Source organism: Lissotriton helveticus, chromosome 2_1 (genome assembly GCF_964261635.1).
Source record: "Lissotriton helveticus chromosome 2_1, aLisHel1.1, whole genome shotgun sequence".
Lineage (NCBI taxonomy): Eukaryota > Metazoa > Chordata > Amphibia > Caudata > Salamandridae > Lissotriton > Lissotriton helveticus.
Window position 1 is genome coordinate 940,859,383 of NC_136059.1, and position 25,036 is coordinate 940,884,418.

The following is a 25,036-nucleotide window of genomic DNA, read 5'->3' on the forward strand; positions in this document are numbered from 1 at the left end:
CGTTCATTTACATAATGAGGGCCTGAGACCCAACACTACATGAACCTCCAGCCTCAGATCCACCTTCTATTCCCTCTATACTAGTGAGATTAAGGATGGTTTGGACTTGCTCCGCTGAATGTTCAAGCTTCAGGAGGCTCAGATTTATGTGACTGGATAGTAAATCTCTATAACAACTTTTTAAGTCCTAAAAGAGATTTTCCGATTCTGTATCTCTGCTGGGTTGTATGTACTAAGATTGAATTTATCTTTTTTTGTGCGATTCCTTTCCAAATCTTTACTCTGGTATTAGCACTGTTTTATGTAAGAATGGCTCCATTTTGTGCCTCTTCTTTAACCACCTCCTCAGCCAGTATCTGGATTTAAGGTTCACTGACTGCATATTTGATTGCTCGCTCAGGAGTAGGATGGGATCCATAGCACACTGTCTGGTATGTATTATAGTAGATTGAAAATCCACAAGATGGGAGCCAAGAGATCTTTTGATTGAAAGTGGTCATAACATTGAGTGAAGGATGGATCTGTTTGCTCCAGACTGTAGAGAATAAAGCCAGTGTGCACTTCTGTGTACTCAACCTTCATTTGGAACCAGGAAAGTGCCTATTTCCTGTTGCTGTTTATGTAGTTTCCTGTCGATGCAGCTATTCCGTGGAGGCACATTTTTTGTGATGTTCTGGTAAAAATTGTGTGAAGAAATAATCGCTTGAGAAAAAAATGAGGTCTTGAAAAATCGCATCTGGTATTTCCGAATCCACAGGGCATGGAAGATACTCGTCATTGCGCAAGCTTCAGGGTCCAGCAGACAGACTTACCAGCGAGCAACCGTAAATCCGGGTGAAAAGTTTCGGCACCCAAATATGTCCTCACTTGTATTCAGGACCTAAGCATTTGCATCCCTCTGCAAATTATGAGCTGTAATATAAACTTTGCCATCTAGTATGCCCGTAATGCAGGACCTCAGAAGTGGAATTTGCGCATGTGGTGTGGAGCTGCTCATCCATAGGGCCCTACTGGAATAAGGTCTTGCAAAACGTAAACAGGCCAACGGGGTGGGAAGTCCTGTTTAACCCATGTGAGATGCTGCTGGGCCTAATACCAGCCCCTCCAAAATGGAAACTTAGGGGCCGATTCCGATGTCATTCGGAAAGGCTCTGAATGCGATTTGGTATTGCAGAATCCGATTTGTAACCCTTGTTTCCGAACCAATCGTACACATTTCCCAATGACGATTACGATGCCTGGAAACTGTTCATCCTGTCAGTATCGGTTCTGAAAGACATTCGAACAGCCCGGGTCTTTTTTAGCTGAATCATACAGCTCCATGGACACGGTTTCCGAACGTGCGATTACGATGACTGATTCGGAAAGCCATTCAGATTCGGTCTGCCCGACTCAAAACAGCTGTCAGAATCTGTCTCTGGGAGCCCGTAGCAGGCCCCCTTCACCCGGGCTTTCCAAATTGGTCCCTTTGGGGTACCTATGGGCCTCTTCTTCACAACCATGCACAGTGTGGCAGGCACCATAGGGTGCCTGCCACAGGGTGCAAGGTTTACCCCAACAACCCCTTTTTTCAATGGGAGCTGGTGTTCGCATTTGGAACATAGGCTCTCATTGAAGTCAATGTGAATCCATCCTAAGGATGTTGGGAAGCATCGTAATTGGTTGTTCGGACTTGCAGGACCCGATTCGTTCTGAAACGATTCAGAGACCGATTCATTCTGAACAGTTACCGATCAACATCGGAATCGGCCCCTTTGTCGTGAACTCCTGAAGCTAGGTTTGGTGCTGGCTAAAACGCGGATTGCTATTAAATAGATGGGTGCATATCCACCCAAATACACAGAATAGCTATGTGAAATGTCTGAATGGGCAGTGGCTGAGGAGGTTAGAATGAAGCATATGAGATGTGATGAACAACTGGAGGAGGGCCTGATAGCATGGAGACAGAGGCTGTTTGAATTACGAACTGATGAGGAGATGGATGGTTCTGGTGACAAGATATAAAAGTTATTGTGCTAGGTCTGTGTAATAGAGAACTTGTAAGAGGGTGGAAACAATGAAGCTGTACTCCAAGAAACCAACAAGATAGCGGACCAGAGACCAGACAATTGCAAGGTACATCCGACCACAGCGCAAGGACTGAAACTAATATCCCATGATTCTAGTTGTGTGTATTATCAATCGAACTAAATGTTTATTACACTCTCACATGAACAATCAAGGAGGTGGGGGATGTTGGGGAATACGTTTTTTCCTTATGTTGTGATTTACTCCTGCATTTATACACCTGAAATACTATAACAGTATTGGAAATGATGTACAACGTAACTGGAAATCAATAAAAAAATACATGAAGAAAAAATGAATGTAAAGGCACCCTTGGTAAGCTTCTCTAATGACAAGGAAGAGCCATCATCATATTTGTTTGGGTGACTGTGGCCCATGGCCTAGAACTGCGCACAGCTAGGCTGATATGAAAGTAGCTACACACTCCTAGAAATAGCGGTAACTACATAATGACTGTTTTCACGTTAACGTTCTAATGAAGAGATGCTTTTCTGGCCAGGGGCTTGTTAAGTGCAGAGTACATTTCAACTACATTTATAAAAAGTTGCAAAGACTTTAAAAAAATGTGGCGACATTTCGGAAGGTTTTGAAATTACACCATGTACATCTGAAAATTGTGACTTTTATGACAATTTGCCACCCATAACCTTATTTTACACAAAAAACTAAAACACTTTGGAGAAAGCAGTTAGTTAGACATGCTGAGAAAATTCTGCAACATTTGCCAATGTGCATAGAAAAGTCTTGGAAACGGTAAACTTGGGGAAATATATTCCTCGTAGATTATACAAGATTTTTCCCGCTACATAGCAAAAATGTACTTGCATTGCAGAAGGAAACCTCACTCTGGCAAAGGTGAACTCAGAAATGTTAACATTTTCACAAAAAACACAAATCAAAATCAGAAACCCTGCAAAACTCTGGCTTTAATTTTACACATATCTGCTTTCAATCCATTTCCCTGCTTCTGTTCTGTGTCTCCTCTTGCTTGCATCCCAATAAACATTTACAATCCTAGTTTACCCTTCGAGGTAGTTTAATTTTTGCAATTTTCACCATTGATTCATTTGTATTGTAATATTCCATGAGAAAAGTGTAAACCCAAGAGTGAACTTCAAATAACCTATAATTACAAAGACAATCATTCCACTGCAGAATGATATCACTGAATGCAGGTATTCAAAAGATGCACTAGATATCACCCTTCTCCAGATATGACACCTTATTTTGTCAACTTTTACTCTTGATATTCTCTTTCAGGGGCGCATCATGAACTGTATTCCCCTGTGGGTGCTACATAATGATTGGGTCCAAAATAAGTGTATGGAGAGGCTTAGGATACGTTTACAGGTGGATGGAAAAGCTGAAGAAAAGAAGAACTCTAAGGCATAGTTTTACAGGTGTGTATGACTAATATGCTGTTTTTCTAAACATAAGGGGGTAAAATCTTAAACTTTTCTGGGGGCGAGGTCCCTGTTCTGCTCTTGCCGGCTGTAACTTGATGTCCCCTGCCACCATCACCTGCTAGGGTGGGCTATAATCTCTCACGGTTACCAGGACCCTCCTATTCCAGGTAGTTGTAGTCTTGGCCCAGCCAAGGCCCATTCGAAACCATTAAAGCCAGGTTGGAGACTGCGGTGCTCCTCCCAATGTCATTTACTGCTTTATGCAGCAGGCTTGGGGCAGCTGTTCACCTCTAAGAATAATGTGGCCAGGAATTCCTGACACCTTAAAACTTTAGTGCTCCCAGCTAGGCACACAGATAGACAGTAGGGGGTGATGGGGTCAAGAAAGTGCTGAGGGGGATCTGGAATGGTACTCTATGGTGTCTGCATTTATGTAGCGCCTACTAAATTGCTTTGTGGGTGGCAGCACACTACTCAATGGGCTGCGTATAACTTGGGAGTCTTCGACATGCATAAGAAATTATAGTTCGTTATAATGTTTACCACACAGTTGTAAAGAGGTTGGTTAACAAATTATCATGGAATTTGTCTGGTTTGTTAGATATTAATGTTACCATGCTGTCCTGCAATTTGATTTAGTTATGTGTTGCAAGTTGTCATGTAGATTACATGTACACAGTAATGCAGGATGTAATAAGGAGGTTAAAGAGTCAAGAAGCTCAATCATTAATGTGGTTTATTCAAGTGACTGTAGCGAAGTCCTATGCAGGTAATCATGAAATTTGGTCGCCCAAGTTACATGCAAGAAGGTATATTGTGAAAACTTTTAAGGCATGTATGCCGAAATAAAGTATTTGATGATGATGGTATAATGTGTCCAATATTAATTCACAAATTAGCTAAATGGTATTGAAAAATTGCCTTTCAGTAATGATAAACCTTTTTCTGATAGATACTCATTTTTTTAATTTCATTTTTTTAAATTAAAGATCTTAGTGCAAAACAATCGATTGGCATACATACATGATCTAAGTACGTTTCACACAGTGTAATTGTATTGCATTTTACAAATGGCTAGTACAAAGACTGGGAGACATTGGTTGGAAAGCTCAATAAAATAGCAATGACTCCGTTGCTCAACCGTGTGGTGGGAAAGTAAAAGGAGAATAAAAAGAGAGAAAGACAGAGAGAAGTCACAAAGGAAAAATTAAAAAAGGGGAAGAGGTAATTACCCAGTGTTAACACGTGAATGGTGTAGGAGGCCTGCCAAGTTTGTAGACCAGAGCAATATGGTATTGGTAAACTGGTTAGGAAAGAGACAGTAAAAATGTCTCAAGGGGATTGATCAGTTCAATATATCAGTCCAGGCTATTCCACAGGGTCTTATTGGCCGAAATCCAAAGGTATTGGGTAGAGAGAATGGAGTGTGCACCCCTAATGTATTTCAGTCATTCCCACCACGTGTTGATGGAGGTATTCCCCAGTGAAATGCTTTTCCAAGAGGAGAGAATGGTTTCATGAGTGAGGGTCAACATTCGGGGGTCGATTCCGATTCAGGAATAAAAACGTCCGTACGATTTGTATCCGGAGCCCTCTCCGTACGAATCGTACCCGTCCGTCCGAGTCGCGAAGTACGATCCGTATTCCGTGAATCCGTCCGAATCGTCGCGATCCGTACGTATTGCAAGGCTGAAACCGTGAACCGTACGACTCGTACACATACCGGACGACTCGTACACATGCCGTACGACCCGGCGAGTACGATCCGGGCCGGGGTATGAGGACGCGATTCGTACGGTCCACGTCAGGTAAGGGCGAGTCGTACGGAAAAGCACACAAACACATACACACCGTACGGTCCGTACCCTCCATAATCGCAGGGGCACGCACCGTACCCCTGCGATCCTGGGGTGTACAAGCCATACCCCCATTGTACGATCGGTGTACGAGCCGTACCCCCATTGTACGATCGGTGTACGAGCCGTACCCCCATTGTACGATCGGTGTACGAGCCGAACCCCCATTGTATGATCGGTGTACGAGCCGTACCCCCATTGTATGATCGGTGTACGAGCCGTACCCCATGTACGATGGGTGTACGAGCTGTACCCCCATCGTACAATAAGGGTACGGCTCGCTTGGTTTAGCTACAAGGAGGTTAGATATTACTGTTCCATGAGACTGCGGTTTTGGCCTGAAGTTATCTGATTGTGTGAATGTATTATGGCAAAGATAATAACTGAGAACAAAAGAGCGTCATAGTATCTTGTTTGCAAGCAGAGTCAAACTACAACTGAATGCATTGAATGAAATGAAATTGCTGTTTGTAGAATATAAGATGGTTAGTGCAGCATAAAAGGCAGAAATACTATACAATTTCCATGTGGTAGAAGAGGATGTGTCCATCTCGGCTTCTTGAATGTTATCCAGGAAGGAAGCCAGATCTTGGTGGTCATGGAACAGATGTGATGCCCTTTGTAGGTGATATGAAACCAGACAGGACCTGAAAAGGAAAAGGGAATGTTCATTCTTTGCAGTCTAGGTCTAAGAGTGAGGAAGCCTTTCCTTGTTTAGACAAAGCGCTTGTAATATTCTTGTGAGATGGTGATCCGGTGACCATCCCAGGTATTGTACTTGTTCTTACGGGAAACATCCTTTACAACGGATCCGTTACAACGCGGTACCATTACAACGGAGAATTTACAACGAAAGTCGTTACAACGACTTTCGCTGGAGGGCGCTCTAGGATAGGGGATAATTTACTATCCAACACCTTCCCTACTATCCACGGGGACTGGAGTTGGAATAGTAAATTAAACTATTCACTATCCAGCGCCCCACAACGCAAGTCGTTGTGACATCTTGCGTTGTTAAACCTGCGTCGTAAAGGTACGCGTTGTAACGGTACGTGTTGTACCGTAATACATCCGTTCTTACATATGAATTCCAGTATTAGTTTCACATGTTGATAACTGAGTGGTTTGCAGAATATTGGTCTTGGTGGTCCAGATGATGCAGCACGATAATTTTGTTGTGTAGGGATGCATTGTTCTCTATTAAGTTCAAAACGAATATCAAAGGAGATATTAGTGTTGCGAGGGATCCATTCTTCCAGAAAGGCAATGCATGAGCCATGTTGTCTTTTGCAGCTTTCATGAAACCCAAAGAGTTGTATATTGCCCTTCCTGTTTCTAGCTTCAAGTTCGGAGATGGCACTGTTCATTGATGTTGAGGTTTTGTGTAGTAAACTGAGGTCTTTTTTTACAGAAATAGATTTATCCTCAAGATCGCTACTGCATTGTTCAGCTTCAGAAAGCTTGTCAGTTATTTGTTTGATATCAGATCTCATGCCTGCCACATCCTGTTACATGATGTCCATACTCACTTTTGTAGTTTGGGTAAGTTGGAAGATGTCAGTGTTTTTTAAAGAAGGTGTCCATTGAGTCCTTTAGTTCAGTTTTGCTTTTGATGGGTGATTCTTGTGTCAGGGCTCCAAATTTGTCTGTTTCGTAGCAGATTTTGTGTCTTTTTCAGCCATCTTGGCCACCCTAGCTGTGTTAGTCACTTTGAAATAAGAGTGGGGATATGGTACGCTTCATACAACAGTGGTGAGATCATCACAAGTATCTTTTTTCTGCTCGAGCAGTTATGGCCAAACCCACATTGCAAGTGTAATAGGACACAAGTGTCTTTGGCATACGGCATGGGCAAATAAGTGATGGTAGCAGCGTTGTATTAAATTGTGAGATCACAGTCTCTTGCATGGTGTAGCCTCCTGGCTTGGTGAAGAGGGCCTATATGTGGTGTTGATGGACTGAATTGGCTGTGAGTGCAGCTGACCTAAACAGGCCCACAGGAGGAAGGGACAAACAGAAAGGACATAGCTCAGGCAGCTGACTGGTACTGAATAAGCACTGCGAAGGCATTAAACAGGCTCCCAACTGGCTCTTGGTTGAACGGAAGGCATTTGGATTAGACAAAATTCACCACATAGACAGAGCAAACAGCAAGGGCCAGTGGCATTCATTGCCCTTTGATGTGCAGAAAGGTGGGAAGACACAGTTTGGTGTTTTGAGTGCTTCTGGTGGACAGAATGGGTCTTAGGTAGTTTCTCCTGCGGTGTCGACACGTTGAAGAATTAAGTGATCAGTGTCAGTAGTGGTCAGCCTGTTCCTTTGTCATGATTATCCAATGGTATTCAGCAAAGTGGGGGTAATTCAGGCATGATCGATTAGTGGCAGGAGTGTAGCTCCTTTAATACCTGTTACGGGGCCATGTGGAGTGCTACCAAATGCTATCAAATATGCTACTGATAAGCGTGCATAGGGAAATATTCACTTGCTGTTTTAGTGGGATAGAGGGAGCACTATGGAGACTTTTTAGAGTTGTTTTTAGGGTGTGACAAGCCAGCAAGGGTAGAGACGTCATTCTGCAGTGGCAGCAGTAGTTTAATTATGAAGCAGTAACGAGCCAATCCTTAATAGCGTACTGGCAAGGCTGTGAGCAGCGTTACAGTTATCGTCTAAAGAAACAAAGTCACTCACTTCTTTTTGCTGTGGTAGAGAATGGATGATCATTGGCTCGCTGTGGTTGGGACGATCATGTTGGATCCTTAAGTGCGGCTCGCTACATTGCTCTAGCAGGAGCGGCCATGTTGAAGGCCACAGGCAGCTCTTTTTCAGGACTCAGCGCTCCATCTAGATAAAAGCATATAAGAGTGTTTTGAGACTTGAGCCGCTTCACCCTCATATTTCAGTTCTCTTTCCCTGTGCTCTGGAGTGTGGGTCATATGTTTAGTTCATTTTAAGTGTGTAAATGTGGCACTGAGGAGACAGAGCTCAAGCGCCCATTTTCCTCTGCATCAGGCCACACACCCTTTCTGATAGATACTTCTAACCACAGATTCCATGCCTTTAAATTTGTGCCAAGCGCCAGACTGGATCTGAGAAACTTCCACCAATAATGCTCCTGACATTGTTAGGTGGTTCTGTGTGTGTGGCTCTGCATTGACTGGGTTCTGCCCTGGCAGTGACAGAGTGGCACCACACATTTGTGCCATCCCTTCACACTGGGTTAATTTCCTTTCTTGCCATGCCTTCCAATTTTAGCAGCCTTCTGAAGACTCCTAAAACAGAATTAAATCCAGTATGCTAGGGAAAGAGGTCCCTGTCTCTATGCTTTAACTATAGAAAACAGATGCAAGTCACAGACCTGCACAAGATCTGTCTGGCGATTGGGCTCGGATGCAACTCAGAGTCATGTGAGAAGTGTGCCCAAATGCACCCCAAAGCAAACTTGGACAAAGCTATACGTCACCGGACACAAGAAGTCATCACAGACACTTGTGTAACCCCCACTCTTGATATAAAATCAAGGACACAGCCGCACTCACGCTAAATAAAGTCACTCCAGAGTGAGGTCAAATTTGTGGTCAAAGTTCTCAGAGAATTCAAAATTGAAGCCCAACTCAAGCACAAGAAAGTGAAGCAGGACTTGACCCCTCTCGCCACTCTCTATATATAAAGAAAAAATGCTAAGGCCTTCAAGTGTTAGTCTGTCTCCTTCCAGATCTCCTGTTGCTGAGCCGATTCCACAGTTGGTCGCGGTACGCCCCAAATTCCAGAGGCTATCAGTGACAACACAGCAAATTGACTCCTTTAAGGAAGCCATGCTGCTATATTTGGCATTCTCATGACTCCCTCTGGTGCGCCTTTGGGACCCAAGGATCACCTTGAGGTAGACTATTCAACAGCACACAGATGCTATGCGTGCATTGACTATATAATCAGTGACAAATGATTGATTAACTGTTTAGAGAAGGTGACATAGAATTCCCTGATTCCTTTGCACCATGGATCACAGTCGTGCATACTGTCTTGAGAAGAAAAAAGGATGGTAAAAGGGGAGCCACTAGAGCATAAAGAACTTTCTCCTGAGAGACCAGATAGTGTTTTATTAGAACAGGATCTACATCTAAGCATATTTATTGCACTTTGAAGTGCCTACTTCAGCAAATCCCAAAGTGTAAGAATAGACGCGGGTCCCATGAAAATCGGTGAATTGGAATGTAGCCTAATGTCAACCAGTAGATGGGATTAATTCTAGCATTCCTTCCATCACTTTGTTATTTGTTTCAGTTGGTGTCCTCGGTGTGAAGCGTGAGCCCAGAAATGGGGCCAGCACCTAATTGATGAGGCCTAAATAGGCTGAAACCATTGTGGAGCTGCTTGTGGTATTCTCTGGAGGAGACCTACACTGGCATTCCAGGTTGGACTATTCTTACAAAGCTACAACTAAAACTGATTTGCATGTTGCCAGTTAAAGCATTACTTTCCAATACTTAGGGGCAGGTTTACAAGCCCCGTGCGCTGCCAGTACGTCACTTTTTGTGACGTACTGGCAGCGCATTTCTCGATCCCAAATTTACAAGGGCAGGAAAAGCCACCCTGTGTGTCTTTTCCTGTCCTTATAAATACGGCCCTTTGCGTAAAAGGAGCGTTCCATGAGTGTTCCTGTGGATGTTCCCACGCAATACCCATGGAACCCGACACGTTTTCAGATTTACGAGGATTCGTAAACCTGGAAATGCATCAGTCTGTTACAACAACCTAGGGGTGGTGTAGCGAGGCTCAACGAGGAGAAAGGTTTTCATTTCCTCACGTTTTTTCCTCTTTCAATGCATGCTGCATTCTACAGCACGCATTGAAAGATGAAAATGCCTGTGGTGATTGTTTTTGTGCAGGAAGGGGCCCCTTCCTGCACAAAAACAATCTCCCCATGACGCAGGCATCCTTGCACCATGGTGCAAGGGTGCCTATACTGGCGCATGGAGGCTGTTTGTACACCAGCGCAGGGGAGAACACAGGAATGTGACATATCATTGTAAATATGTTGCATTCCTGTGTTCTGAAAGTACCGCAGCGTGGTGCAGCCAAAGGGCTTGTGGTGCCACGCTGCAGCACCTTCTTGTAAATCTGACCCTTAGTTTTTTGTTGCAAGACTAACCCTGCAGGGAGGTTCCTTTATTGCTAGTAGCTTCTCCCAACTTGATCTTTCTGATCTGATTATTTATGACTCAACACTTGCATCTGATTCACTTGGTTTTTGCATGGTTTAATGTTTTTCGAATACCTAAGGAAAGAGGGCCCCCCTCTGAAAGACACACTGCCTGTACCCAGTGTAGTGTCGTGTATTTCTATAGGTTCTGATTCGATCCCCCTATTCCTGACCCTATTCTGGTTAAACTTACTAGCTAGTTAACTAACAGTCAGCCCATGAGGCAAGAAATCCCCCATGATGCAGATACCGTTATCTGACGCAGTCACACTACGGCACAGGAACGTGTTATCTGATTAGGTCATAACGCTTGAGATCTAATTAGACAAGCGATATTCCTCCAGCCCCTGATAAGGCATACGACGTTCTCATAACAAATCAAACCTATGACAACCTGGATAATCCGTGCGGCCATTGTTTTGATTTCACAGAGAACTTTAGTAAAGAATGTGCTAACGAGCAAGTCGTATGACATCTTTATTGACGTACCTATGTCCATCCTTACGTCAATCTCGGCACCTTTAAGGTATAAATATTGCCGACCTTGCCCTATGCAAACACACGCGTGGTGACAAGACGGAGCAGCCATACTTGCCGAAGCCGAGAGCAGAAGCAGACCCCGCTGGCAGCAGCCCCGCCTTCCTGACGCGCTGAGAGACGCGCTGCTATCTCAAGCCGAGAGACCCAGCACCGGCGCTTCTGGGCAGCCCTCGCAGGCAGCCTGGAATATCGAGAGCAGAGAAAGAGATACCATTCCTCATTCATCCTAACTTCCAGGTACAGAACTGAATAACCCCTCACAGAGAATTCTTTAGTTATTCACTTGGCAAAAACAAACTTAAACTAAACTGTAACTTTCTATTCCCGCCCACGCATTAGACTTAGGTCAGGTACACGGGGTAGGCGTATTTAGAAACACCAGTTGAGTACGTTTAGTCAAATGTATATGTGTATGTAAATATATTTTAATCATTTTAAACATCATATGGCTCAGAAACCATATCAATGTTTTTACAGTATTATTTTATACTATTGCTTCTAATGTATGCACTTTACTTAACTATAAGTATTGCAATAATATCGATCCATTTCTCTTGTACGAGAAAAGAGACTGATCAATAAATAACATCTTTTATTGAACACGCCCGTCTCTTCCTTTTCTCTACATTCTGATGAGACTAAGAATGCACGTACTGACTGAGTAAAATAATTGCCTTGTGCTCACACGACTCTTGAGATTGACTCTTGATTAGGGGAGAGCAAAGTTGTCATGTTCTATGGTTGTCAGAAACTAAATCCCTTCTTGTCTAATCAGGGGAGTTAATCCTTCCTTGAACATTCGAGAAAGTTTCTAGCGAACTCTGAGCTTAGCTGGCAAACCCAAAAATTAAGTCTAGTATCGACAGTAGTAGACCTAGTTAACGTCTGGCCTAGGCCTTTACTGCTGTAGGTACTATTCCAATGCGCAGAGCCTATTGGGAAAATAGGAGCTACACTACATGGCGCCCAACGCGTTTGGAAAGGGCGATAAAACTAACGTAAGACATTTAGAGTAACTCAGTCGTGCTTTCTCACTCAGACCCCTTTTTCCAAATACTCCAAAGACGTCTGGAGTGGGTGAAAGGTTATTATATCCTCCAAAACCTCGCAGGAGGGAACTCCTATGTATGGTTCTTGGTCTAGTCAACGTTGAAGGATAAAACAGTTCCAAAATATTGTGCACCTAATCTCTGTTTCCATAAAGAAACCTGATCTGCAAATAAAAATAATACCATCCTGTCAGTAAAATGGGAGACAGTGATGGAGAAAGAGAGGCAATTAGATTAGCTACTGAAATAGCAGATGCTGATGCTACCATGCAAGCAGCAGACGCGGATATAATACTCATTCCGGTCACCAAAAGAAGATCTATAACCTTAAAACTTATAGAAAATGGACTGACACCTAGAGGTGGCACAGTCATATTCGTAATTGAGGCACACGAATATCGGCAGACAGAGGTATACTATACATGGATACATTTTCCAGCAGCAAATGCTGTAACAAAGTACTTCCACTATTACAAAGTAGAGGAACCTCCTGAAACGTACACTCCTTTCGAGGAGGTGGAAGTACCACTCAAATTCCAAGAGCATTTGCTCTTATTTGATGGCGCCCTAAAACATAATAATCACATTACAAGGCTCGGTCCTTTAGGAAGACCAGGAGCAACGTGGCCGGTCTTAGCCGGATACACACCACATCCAGACATCGACGAGATGACTGCACCAGAGCTATTAATACAGCTAAAACAACTACTAAAAATTCACAGACAATTAGTTCAGTATGTAATGCGGACTTCAACAATTCAGCCAGCGATTAAAATTCCACAGCTGACCCCTCACCAGGGGAACACAAATAAAATCACACCACAGAACATCCAATCCTGCCTAGGTAAAGTTCCAGCTAAACGGGAACAGATACCATTCTGGTTGGCACAGAAAATCACCCAAATAGAGGCGGTGTTTCCTGACACCACCCCATTAGAAAAGCACAGGATTCTGACTATATGTCTCCCAATGGGAATCGCACCACACATTGAGGACTGTGACACTTGGGGTACGGTCTTTGCTTCAATCTACACAAAAACGCACGGTGTTCCATCCATTTCGGTAATACCAGATGTGCTAAAACAAATTCAAGATGAATACGGTCCAGAACCTGCTTTAACTCTTGGTATGAAATTACTGAAAGACTTCAAGCAGGTCTCGGCTATATTACTAGCCAACATAAAGGGTGAAGCAGCAAACGTGGCGATCCGCCAGAGGTTAAAAGAGACAGATATAGCAGACCAACCAGCTGAAATTGCCAGAATCATAGAAAAATCCTATGAAGAACTAGGCAGAGATAGTCTAGGTGGAATACCAGTAAAACCGCAACTGACTACAAGTCCAGAAAAAATATTTTTTAATAATAATTCACCAAAAAAGAACTGGGATGGAAATAAACAATCCAATCCTAAAGAAAAGAAATTCCAGTCCAGAGGAAGGTCTCCTAGGCGAAGAGAGAAATCTCCAAACCCGAGACAAAGGTCACCTCAGAGTGAACCCTCTGGGAATAGATATAACCTTAGAAATAGGGATAATATTAAAAAACCTGATAGATATCAAGACATTGATACACGTCCGTCTCAATCTTTTCAGAATTCCTCGCAGAAATCGGAAAGAAGAGGACGATCAGAAGAGCACGCCAAGTCCAAAGACAAGGAACCTGCTCAACTGAAAAAGAAATCACAATTTCCAAAAAAGAAGGTAGCCAGTATCAAGGTAGTTAACAATGCCGAGAATACTGAGGACACAACTGAAAAACGGAGAATGGGCTCAGACAATGCTAGACAGCGCAGCAGAGGTGAGCATAGCTCGCAAAGTCCTTATGAATCATCTGGAGACAGTGGACACGAATGAATACCTTCAAGTGGAAACTGCAGATACCAGAGTTAGCAAGCCCCACAAAATATACGAGATAACATTACGTATAGAGGGAGATAAGACTAGGAAAATAAGGGGACTATTTTGGGATAACCTATCCAAGGGCTATGACATCCTTCTAGCTGAAAAAGACTGGCCACCGGAGTTTGTCAGGGAGTGCCCTCATGGCGAAGAAGTAATTATGCCTGCCTTCTCGAATCAAATACCGATTCATAAAAAATACACACTTGCTAGAAAGTGGGCAGTGGCCTTAGCACCTGCTTTATATAAAAATCACGTAGGATGGGATGAGGATTCTCCTCCTCACAAAGTCCAGTTAAAATCACAACCTACTGCACAAAGGCAGTACCCAATTAAGCAAGAAGCTAAAAAACAAGTAAATGAAATACTAGATCAGCTAGAATACCAGGGGGTGATTGAAACTTGCACCTCACAAATGAACAATCCTTTGTTTCCGGTCTCCAAACCAGACAATTCGTACCGTCTAGTTTTGGATTACCGACACCTTAACACATGTTGCAAAACTTTTGCAGTGCAAAACTCACACAGTGCTGCACTAATGAATAACATAGTGCGCAAAAAATACAAAACAACCTTGGACATCTCCAACGGATTCTTTTGTCAAAACATAGCACCAGAGAGCAGATATTTAACTGCATTTTCAGTAAATGGCACTCAAAAACAATTCTGTCGGTTAGCCCAGGGGTACAAGAACAGCCCGGGGGTATTCTCAGCGAGAGTAACAGAATTACTACAACCATATGATGATGAAGCATTATCTTATGTCGATGACATTTACTTAACAGATGATGACTTGGAGACTCACTTGAAAAGAGTGAACACCATAATACTTGGTTTCGCTGCAGAGGGTTACAAATTCAACTTCAAAAAGTCCAGAATTGCCCATCTGACGGTCCTATTCTTAGGATATGAGTTATCAAGTGAAGGCAAAAGCCTGGCAGACAATTTCCTAGAGAAATGTGCCGTAATCCAAGCTCCTAAAACACTAAAAAACCTACAGTCAATTCTAGGCTTCCTAAATTTCGGAAGAACTTACATTGCAAATTACGCAGAAAGGGTCAAACCCCTTTACGATCTAATTAAACCAGACTTTAAAAGATCCAGTTGGACTCAAGCACACACAGAAATTTTGAGATCCTTACAAACAGACATGCTAATTAAAACAAAATTAGAAACCCGTGATAATACACGCAACCTTGTGATCCGAGTCATCCCAGGGAGATACGGATTCACATACCTAACCTCTAATGAGGGAGATAAGGTACCAATTGCATTCAAATCACATTTGTACACAAAAGCTGAACAGAGATTCAACAACAAAGGAAAAATTGTTCAAGCAGTTCAAACCGCAATAGCTAGAGAAAAAGACATAGCTGACGGTAGACATATCACAGTCAGAACAGCAGAATCAGCCTTTGAGGCATTAACAACACCGTGTACTTTACCAACAACAACATTGGATCCAGAATGGTTACAATGGGTAAATTCAATCACAACGGACAAAGTATATTACTTCTTTGATCCAGAACTAGAAGAATTAAAAAATCTAAAATATGAAAAAACGTATCCTCTGCCAATCGACATTCTGCCTCTACGACATTACGCCTGTGTAATCTATACAGACGGACATGCTCAACCCTCCGTTTGGGGAGAACATGCATACAACCCCACATGTGGGATTACAAAAGAAGTGTGGCGCGGAGGTAAACTAAGACCTCTATTAACAAAATCACACTCAGTAGAAACTAATTCAGAACTACAAACTGAAATATTAGCTTTGAAAATGGCGCTAGATAATGCGGATCGCGAATTCCCGACACTTATAGTGTCAGATTCATATTTCTGCGTCAAAGCATATAACAAGGATTTGCAGACCTGGATTCAGAACGATTACAAAGATGACACGGATGCACCAATAAAGCAGAGACTGCTCTGGGAACAGGTAGCTCTTTTGAAAAAAGAACTACCAAAGACTCACGTGACACACTCACTGAGTCACCAGCGTGATGGCGTTCACGTTGTAGGGAATTCATTGGCTGAAACAGCCGCAGCGGCAGCCAGTAAACCGGCTCCCGTAGATCGAAAAAAGCGTACATTAAAATACATTGACGGCGAAACAGTGCTGGCAGTAAAAACGTCATCAAAAGGCGACTGCTCGGCGTTACCGATCAACTATCCACTCAATTACACATACATCATAGATGCAAACTCCATTCCTTTTGCTCGAATCCCTGGAGTGGGGGATAGAGTGATTCCAAACATGGACAGGAGAAACTTGTTAATCGCAGACGCACACATGGGCGAGGGTCTCAGACACCTTAAATTAAAAGATTCTCTGGAAGAATTACAATCACGGTACTGGTGGCCAGGCATGAGCCTGCACTACACCATGTTTGTAAAAAACTGCCCAAACTGCAACAGAGATCGCAGTGGGGAGAGAAGCAGTTTAATACCTCGTCGTATCAAGGCAGATAACATCACCACTAAAAAGAATGGCTTGCGATTAACATATACAGGCTAGTTCCCACTTATAATGTAGATCCACAGCACTCGGCTGACGTCCGGACTGTTATACAAGATTTGCGAGTCTAAATGGCATATACGCTAAGAGCATGCTACGTTCGACCATTTTTTTTTTTCTTTTTCTCAGGCAATCCAGCCTGGGGGGGGGGAAAGAATGGCCAAATGAGCACAGCCCAGCGGGAATCTTCTCACTTCCTTCCTGAGGGTATGGGATGGTGTAAAGAAAAAACCAAGACAGAAAGCAATCTATAATAGAAAGGATATTAGGTTCGGGAGCTGGGTGGGTCAAACATCTAATAAGTGTCCAACGTAGTCTAAATAACTTGCCAAGAAATTCTCTGAAGGGATTCAGTCCGTACGAATTATTATTCGGAACTAGGATGTTGATCTCTGACCTTGATAGTCAGACTTCAGTGGTAACAGAAAAAAGCTTTGATGTCAAAGACCGTTTGGCTATTTTGCAGGACTTAAACAAAACAAGAAAAGACCTGAGCAACATACAGTTGAAAGAACAGCCAACGACCACTGAAGAATCACCACCTGTCCCAGCAAGACCTGTCTGGATTCCAAAAGTCGGGGATCTAGTCAGGGAGAAGATCGCGGTAAAGAAGGAATTTGGGCCTTCTTACAGAAAAGCAGTTCCTGTATTGTCTGTCAACGGGACAAGATCAGTTGTACTACCGCCACTTGCTGGAAAAAAGGAGAACCGAGTTGTATCCATCGACCTGGTAAAACCACAACATGTGGCCGATAACCAACAGTAGGCCAAGTGGACTCCCAATAAGTAGCAGAACACCAAGGTTTGCTACCAGTACAGAGGTCCTATCAAAGAGGCTCATCACATTCGAAACGCCTACAGAAGAACAACAAGGACTATGCAACAATGCAGTAGAACTTAGACCTCTGAAAACCCAAATAAAGACATTTAGCAGAGACACACCAATCTATACAGAAGTACCAAGTGAAAATGCAAGAAACAAAAATCCTGAACCAATTGGAACAATTGACAGAACTGCATCCGGTTACTTCATCAACTTCGATGATTCCTCTGAAGGCTTCAGCGAACAAAAGACACAGCCATCATCAAAATCCTTTAAAGACAAAGCGAAGGAACTTTTGAAACAACTGAAAGAAACATATCTAGTTTCTCCATGGATTGAATTTTGGGTGGGTTTTGGTGCATTTATCCTCATACTTTGGCTCATCATGGTATTTACCTTGGGACGCTTCATTGAGGGAAAATATGCTAAAATGGACACAGCAAGTCAGAACATCAACTTGGTCCTCAAACCACACACATCTTCACACGTCGAGAAAAGAGAACTTTCTTCAGAACTTTCTTCAGCCAACTTCACAGCAATTCCAATATCTGGTGGGGTAGCCTGGGACAACACTGACTATGAAATTTATGGTCCGGTCGAGATCCTGAAATATCCACACCAAATCAAGATCTCCTTGAGTGACTTTGCAAAACCAAACTCATTTGCTGATGATTGGGACTTTGAAAGTATAAACAATATGATGTCTGACTTAGTAATGTCTGCTAAATTTACAAAACATGATTATTTGCAGGGTTCTACAAATTATGACAGCATGTACTGCTATAACCATTATGGTAACCATTTCTTGCATAAAACTGCACAACCTAGAAATGTTTTAAATTTTAATCAATGGGAACATTGTGCTACACCTCCAAAAGGGAGCTCTAGAACCGTGTATGGCAAATATTCATATTTTTCAGGTTTTAACATAACTAATGCTGAAACATTTTATTACAAATTGCAAACAAGACAGGGATGAAAACCATGATAACCAACACAAAATTGATATATTCAGATTCTTTCTTTGAAAAAATGAATACTTTTGGATTTGATTATTGGGACAAACATGTTGATTTGAAAAGTGTTTGGGGTACAAAAGAATGGCAAGTACAGGGTATAGAAGCTTTGTTTAGAGCCTGCATGATCCCAGAACAAATGATATTTTTAAATGACACCGTTCAACAAACCACCTGTCTTGGCTTAGCCAAAATCAAAGATTTAAATAACCTGTCTATTCCAAAGCCAACAATGTTTAGCAATAACTCTGAAACAGATGAAGAAATAGACATAAACCATATACTTAACCAAAACAGAACACATCCTGATTGGAAACAATGGTTGATCTGGCCCACAGATACAAATAACTGTCAAGATAGATTCCTGAATAAAACACAGGGTTTCAAAATGAACAGGCCAGACCCTAGATATCCCCAAAGACATCACCCAGGGATAATAACAACCTACAGTGTGGGCAAATTATGCCTTCAATGGCTACAAACTTCCACACTGCCTGAAATTAAGCAACACCTAACTTTACTTACTGATGGTGCTGACTTGCGTGATTTCATAATGGGACCACGCAAACAGCGTCAAAAGCGTTTCATAGCAGCCTCTGTATATGCAGCATACAATGAGGCCTGGAAGGTTACTCAAATTGAGACAGCAGAAAGAATACGGGAAATTGACCGTATTAATTTGGAAAAATCACTTTCTGTAGTGGACAATGGGTTAATGACTCTGTCCTCCAGAATTTTTTCATTGGACAGCATTGTGTCTTCAGCAATCGATATATTATCGCAAGACTTACTGTTATTACAACATGGTCAGTCACAATTGCGTTCTATTGTACAGCTTGGCTGGATGTTACAAAATCTGCGTTCAGGCTACGTGCCTTGGCGTTTAATCAACACTACGTCACTATTTCAAATCTTTAACCTTACTGATAGACAAATCGGTATGGCGCAGAAGGGTGCTGATTATACAATCTTGAGCATTGAAAAACTAGAAAGATTACCGTTGACAATGTCAGAACGACCTGTCAGTGAATGGATAATCCACGGAATCATAAATATTCCAATCTCAACCTTCAGGTTTCAATACTGCCAAAAATATATACAGGCTGGCATGTACGAGAAATTGGGAAAGGGGTACCTTAAAACAACATGGAACCTGCCCTATTCACATGCATGTATCAGTAACAAAGGACAGAAAGTGTTTCTTAGTGGCATCAATTGTGCTATGTCACTAAGCGGCACGCTTCTGTGTAACGGTATTAGTTTGCACGGAGCCTGTGAAGGGAATTCATACAACCTTTCATGTCACCAGCAAGGCGCACCTGCAACTGAAATAGAACCATTCTTTCAAAGACTCTATAATGGGAGTTACATTCTTATTGTAGACCGCAGATGCTGTAGTCTTATGCCCGGGACTCCTTATCTCGTCACTACGACGGCGAAGGTCAAGTGCTGTGGACGTTCTTTGTTCCCCAGCTCCTTTCCAGACAGGGAGGCGAGGGCATGGCCCAGTTTGAAAATTACTTCTATTCGAATAGACACTTTAAGCAGAATGAAAACAGTGCTTCTTCAGACGCCTACAAGGCTCACGTCATCTAAAGAAACGTATGATCTACAAGTCGCAAGGACGACTGCAGAGATACATACATTATTATCAACTAATTCCCCCGTACATTTCGCGGAAATCCTGAGCGAAATCTTAAATATTTCTGATACCACAGGGGTCTCAAAGGTATTTAAGACAGTATTTTCGATGGCATTAACACCATTCAAAGCCATACTGGGTATTTTTCCAGACTTCGTCCATTCGATTTTTGGCGGACTTCCCCTGATCCTAGGACTAATTGCAGGAATCCTATTCCTAGTCCTTATTTTTCGTTATGGCAACCCATGTCACAGATCAAACTCTCGCGACAATGGAAGATACGATCCTAGCCATTGGATACCGGGACCGGATATCAAAAATCCTGGGACTATCCCGGCTTAGAGACCTAAACATGACTTGGTTTCTATCATTTCGACCAATGTGGCAAAGGTGTGTTTTACCTGTACTAAGGTGTCTGCTATGCGGAGAAGAATGCGTGTTAGATACCTGTCTGACGCTACAATCGGATGCGCCAGTGGATGCAGATACACTGTTGGTTCCTACCAAGGTTCACGCACTGTGCTGCCCTCAAAGGCTGCCAATTCTGATGACGGCATTCCTGGAATCTTCACCACTGCGATTGAAGAGTAGTGAAGTTCAAGATGAAAGCAGCATCGAACAGGTACGACCTTCTGTCAGCAATGCAAATCAGAATGTCAATGGAGACAATCATGCGCATGAATGCATGGTTACCCCTATTTCCGACTTAGAGGAACTTTCCCATGAAGCTGTTGACAGTTTTTTCGAAAGCCTGAATGATATGATGTTCTCTCCGGAACAGAAATAGAGACTTTTGAGTAAACTCGCACACGGCGTTCCCTGAATTCGGCCTTCAACTTTTAAAAAATAAAGTCACATGAACAATTACAATCCAGTTCACGGACAGCAACTTTTTTTAGCAAGCCCCTAAAATATTTTTCTATATATTTTTTCCCGGGACACTGATTTTCTGCTTAAAGTAAGAGACTATTCCTAGAGAACTAAGATTTCTATTTTAGATACTTTATAGACTTTATAGACTTTAGCTGCCCGCTGGTATGTTCGCAATAGATTTTATGTGATGAAATGGTTTCGACTTTTTTTCTGTATAGCCATATTAAGAGCCATTTCATGTGTATTTCTCATATACCAACAATCAATAATGCATAACAATGCGTGTTCACTTTTGCATTTAATTCATAGCTTAAGTGCATACAATATATATGACTGCAATTTTTCAGTATATTTGAAAATTTCGAAATGCATTTATGTATTTTGGGGTGGTAAGGTATACACTATACTCTATAGTATGTTGTACTATGTTATACTATGCATAGATTAGTAGATATGATTATAGTTAGCGTGGAGTGGGTGTCGTGTATTTCTATAGGTTCTGATTCGATCCCCCTATTCCTGACCCTATTCTGGTTAAACTTACTAGCTAGTTAACTAACAGTCAGCCCATGAGGCAAGAAATCCCCCATGATGCAGATACCGTTATCTGACGCAGTCACACTACGGCACAGGAACGTGTTATCTGATTAGGTCATAACGCTTGAGATCTAATTAGACAAGCGATATTCCTCCAGCCCCTGATAAGGCATACGACGTTCTCATAACAAATCAAACCTATGACAACCTGGATAATCCGTGCGGCCATTGTTTTGATTTCACAGAGAACTTTAGTAAAGAATGTGCTAACGAGCAAGTCGTATGACATCTTTATTGACGTACCTATGTCCATCCTTACGTCAATCTCGGCACCTTTAAGGTATAAATATTGCCGACCTTGCCCTATGCAAACACACGCGTGGTGACAAGACGGAGCAGCCATACTTGCCGAAGCCGAGAGCAGAAGCAGACCCCGCTGGCAGCAGCCCCGCCTTCCTGACGCGCTGAGAGACGCGCTGCTATCTCAAGCCGAGAGACCCAGCACCGGCGCTTCTGGGCAGCCCTCGCAGGCAGCCTGGAATATCGAGAGCAGAGAAAGAGATACCATTCCTCATTCATCCTAACTTCCAGGTACAGAACTGAATAACCCCTCACAGAGAATTCTTTAGTTATTCACTTGGCAAAAACAAACTTAAACTAAACTGTAACTTTCTATTCCCGCCCACGCATTAGACTTAGGTCAGGTACACGGGGTAGGCGTATTTAGAAACACCAGTTGAGTACGTTTAGTCAAATGTATATGTGTATGTAAATATATTTTAATCATTTTAAACATCATATGGCTCAGAAACCATATCAATGTTTTTACAGTATTATTTTATACTATTGCTTCTAATGTATGCACTTTACTTAACTATAAGTATTGCAATAATATCGATCCATTTCTCTTGTACGAGAAAAGAGACTGATCAATAAATAACATCTTTTATTGAACACGCCCGTCTCTTCCTTTTCTCTACATTCTGATGAGACTAAGAATGCACGTACTGACTGAGTAAAATAATTGCCTTGTGCTCACACGACTCTTGAGATTGACTCTTGATTAGGGGAGAGCAAAGTTGTCATGTTCTATGGTTGTCAGAAACTAAATCCCTTCTTGTCTAATCAGGGGAGTTAATCCTTCCTTGAACATTCGAGAAAGTTTCTAGCGAACTCTGAGCTTAGCTGGCAAACCCAAAAATTAAGTCTAGTATCGACAGTAGTAGACCTAGTTAACGTCTGGCCTAGGCCTTTACTGCTGTAGGTACTATTCCAATGCGCAGAGCCTATTGGGAAAATAGGAGCTACACTGCACACATTATGTATAGCATGACAATAATTCTTAATAGTACCAGGAGGAACATTTTCCAAGTCACAAAACACTCCATACTGCTGGTTCCCAATTGCTGGATAGTACTTGAAAGGCACCTATTTTGGACCCGGGTAACACAAGGATTGGAGCAGAACTGAAACTGTCAGGACTGGAGCAGAGATGTTTCCTGCAATACTGAAACACAGCTGCAGTTAGCAGACGTTTTGCTGGCATGACTGGAGGTTGAAGAACTGGAGCAGAGCTGGAGGAGGTATGACTGGAGCCAGTGGGACTGGAGCAGAGCTGGAGCTGCAAGGACTAGAGATTAGCAGGGTGTGATTGGACTGCAGCAGAGCAGGAGCAAATAATCCAACCGCAGGAAGAAGCCAAAGAAGTTTTAAGATATTAGTGAACTTATCAGAAGCAATATATATGCAGACAAAACAGAAACGAAATGGCAGGAAAAACCTGAAGAGAAACCACTTACCAGAAAGGAGCTGGCCGTACTGAAATGGTTGGTGATTGTAATTTGTATAACTCTTGATGATGCTACTTGTGAGGTGTCAAAGCACATTATTTGTACAGCACTCTAACCATAATGATATATGATTATAGGTAACATTTTACACTGTAAGGGGGTGCTTGTTTGGAAGGGCATTGTACTATGTAGGAGAAGTTTTAGAATTATGGGTGAGTGTTAAGATTGGTACTCTTGTCCAATCTTTGGTTGCAGTTCTTTTCAGTGTGGTCCGTCGCTTTGACAGTAGAATTTATAATGATGTATAGTGTCCATTCGTGAAGCTGGTGAGGGGTAAGAGCATGACCTGCATGGATGGTCTATATTTAATACGCAAAAAAAACGGAATACATAAAATCGTATGTTTTAAAGTGCATACACAGTAGGTGTGCACTCATCATTTCTCACTAAACAATTTATTTACCTCACTTTTTTGGTCACTTAGGAGTAGAATGCACAGGGCTGGCCCATGTGTGGTCCTGACGAAGAGCCGTGGGGAGGCTCGAAACATGTTGACCAAAGACTTTTAACTCATTATGGTTACATTGTTGTCTAGTACCCCTGTTTTTATCATACCGACTAGGAGCTAGAATAAAGTATTTCGCCCACTAACCAAGTACTTTTAGATTTCCTATCCACTCCACCAAACACTGCACCACACATGGTCGCCTTTTAGTGCTCCTACGTAATTTCGCAAGTTGAAACACGCCTCAATCCGCAGCGGATTGAGAGGACCCCAATGATGAAGCATGTCAGCTGTTGGAAACCCAGGTGAGTGAGGGGACTCGAGATAGCCTTTTCTTTTTCTTGCCAGAAATAATTGACCTTCCAATTCAAACAATTTTGGGGTCAAATGCCACCTTTGCTAGGTCCTTAATCCGGTAATCCATTTTTTTGCGTATATGATTGAAAGGAGGGTGGACCTAGCCTGAAACCCTTTACCTCCCTCTATTTTTGAAGTGTGGTCTATATTTAAGGCATCCAAGATGCCAGACAATATTTACAGCAAGAGTTTATAAACACTTTACAGTGCCCATTCTCAGTGATGTGTGGCATATCGCATCTTTGTTCTATGAATTCATGTCCTCAGTAGCATTGAGTGAATTGGTTTTGGAGGGTGGATGGTGGCTGTCTGAAATTACTGGTATGCCTTATAGGATTGTCGGATTGTGTGTTGCTCTGGCAAGGCTGTTCCAAAGAGCTAATCTTGGGCTACAGAAGGCAGCTCAATTCTGCCATGGTTACAGGAACCAAAGAATGAATGTTTTATCAGGACTGCCCAAGAGAGAGCGTAAGTGTAGACCAAGCCCTGCACAGAGAGGTAGTCGGGGCAATGTCCAGTATAAGTAGCTCTTTAGACCTTTCCTGAAACTGACATCATTTCTATATCTGTCTCGGAGCACTCTGGAGTAAAGTGTCCTGCTCTGACTTTGTATGCTGTTAAGTTCTGTATTGCCAGGTCACCAGATTGATCAGCATCCTTATATCAAGAAGAACTTCATCTTTTTTTGCCTTCATGACCTTCAGATGATCTTGTATACATTGCATCCTAGATGACAAGGAGTTTCAAAGCTTTGCCACCTGAAATGAGAAAGATCTTCCATTAATTGTCTGTTTCATAGGAAAGAGTATTAAAATGAGGTGCTAAACATGAGCAGAGTGTCATATCTTTAGGTTTTATCAAAATATAATGTGTAGGAACAGCAGTGAATCTTTTTCTTGGATGGCAGTCTGGACATTGCAAAGTGCTGTAAAGGCAGAGCATCAAGCGTAAGTGT

General features: G+C 42.4%; 1 protein-coding gene across 4 annotated transcripts in view; it reads left to right on the forward strand.

Annotated features, from left to right (window-relative positions):
* HSD17B3 (hydroxysteroid 17-beta dehydrogenase 3) overlaps window positions 1–25,036 on the forward strand; it is a 910,057-nt gene that overhangs the window by 843,450 nt on the left and 41,571 nt on the right. For 2 of the 4 annotated variants that reach the window (XM_078675687.1, XM_078675688.1), the window contains one exon: window positions 3,328–3,467. The exons of the other annotated variants lie outside the window; for them this stretch is intronic. In XM_078675687.1, coding sequence (XP_078531813.1) covers window positions 3,328–3,459 — 132 coding nt within the window. In that variant the 3' untranslated portion in view covers window positions 3,460–3,467. The remainder of the gene's footprint in view (window positions 1–3,327; window positions 3,468–25,036) is intronic. 4 annotated transcript variants of the gene reach the window in all.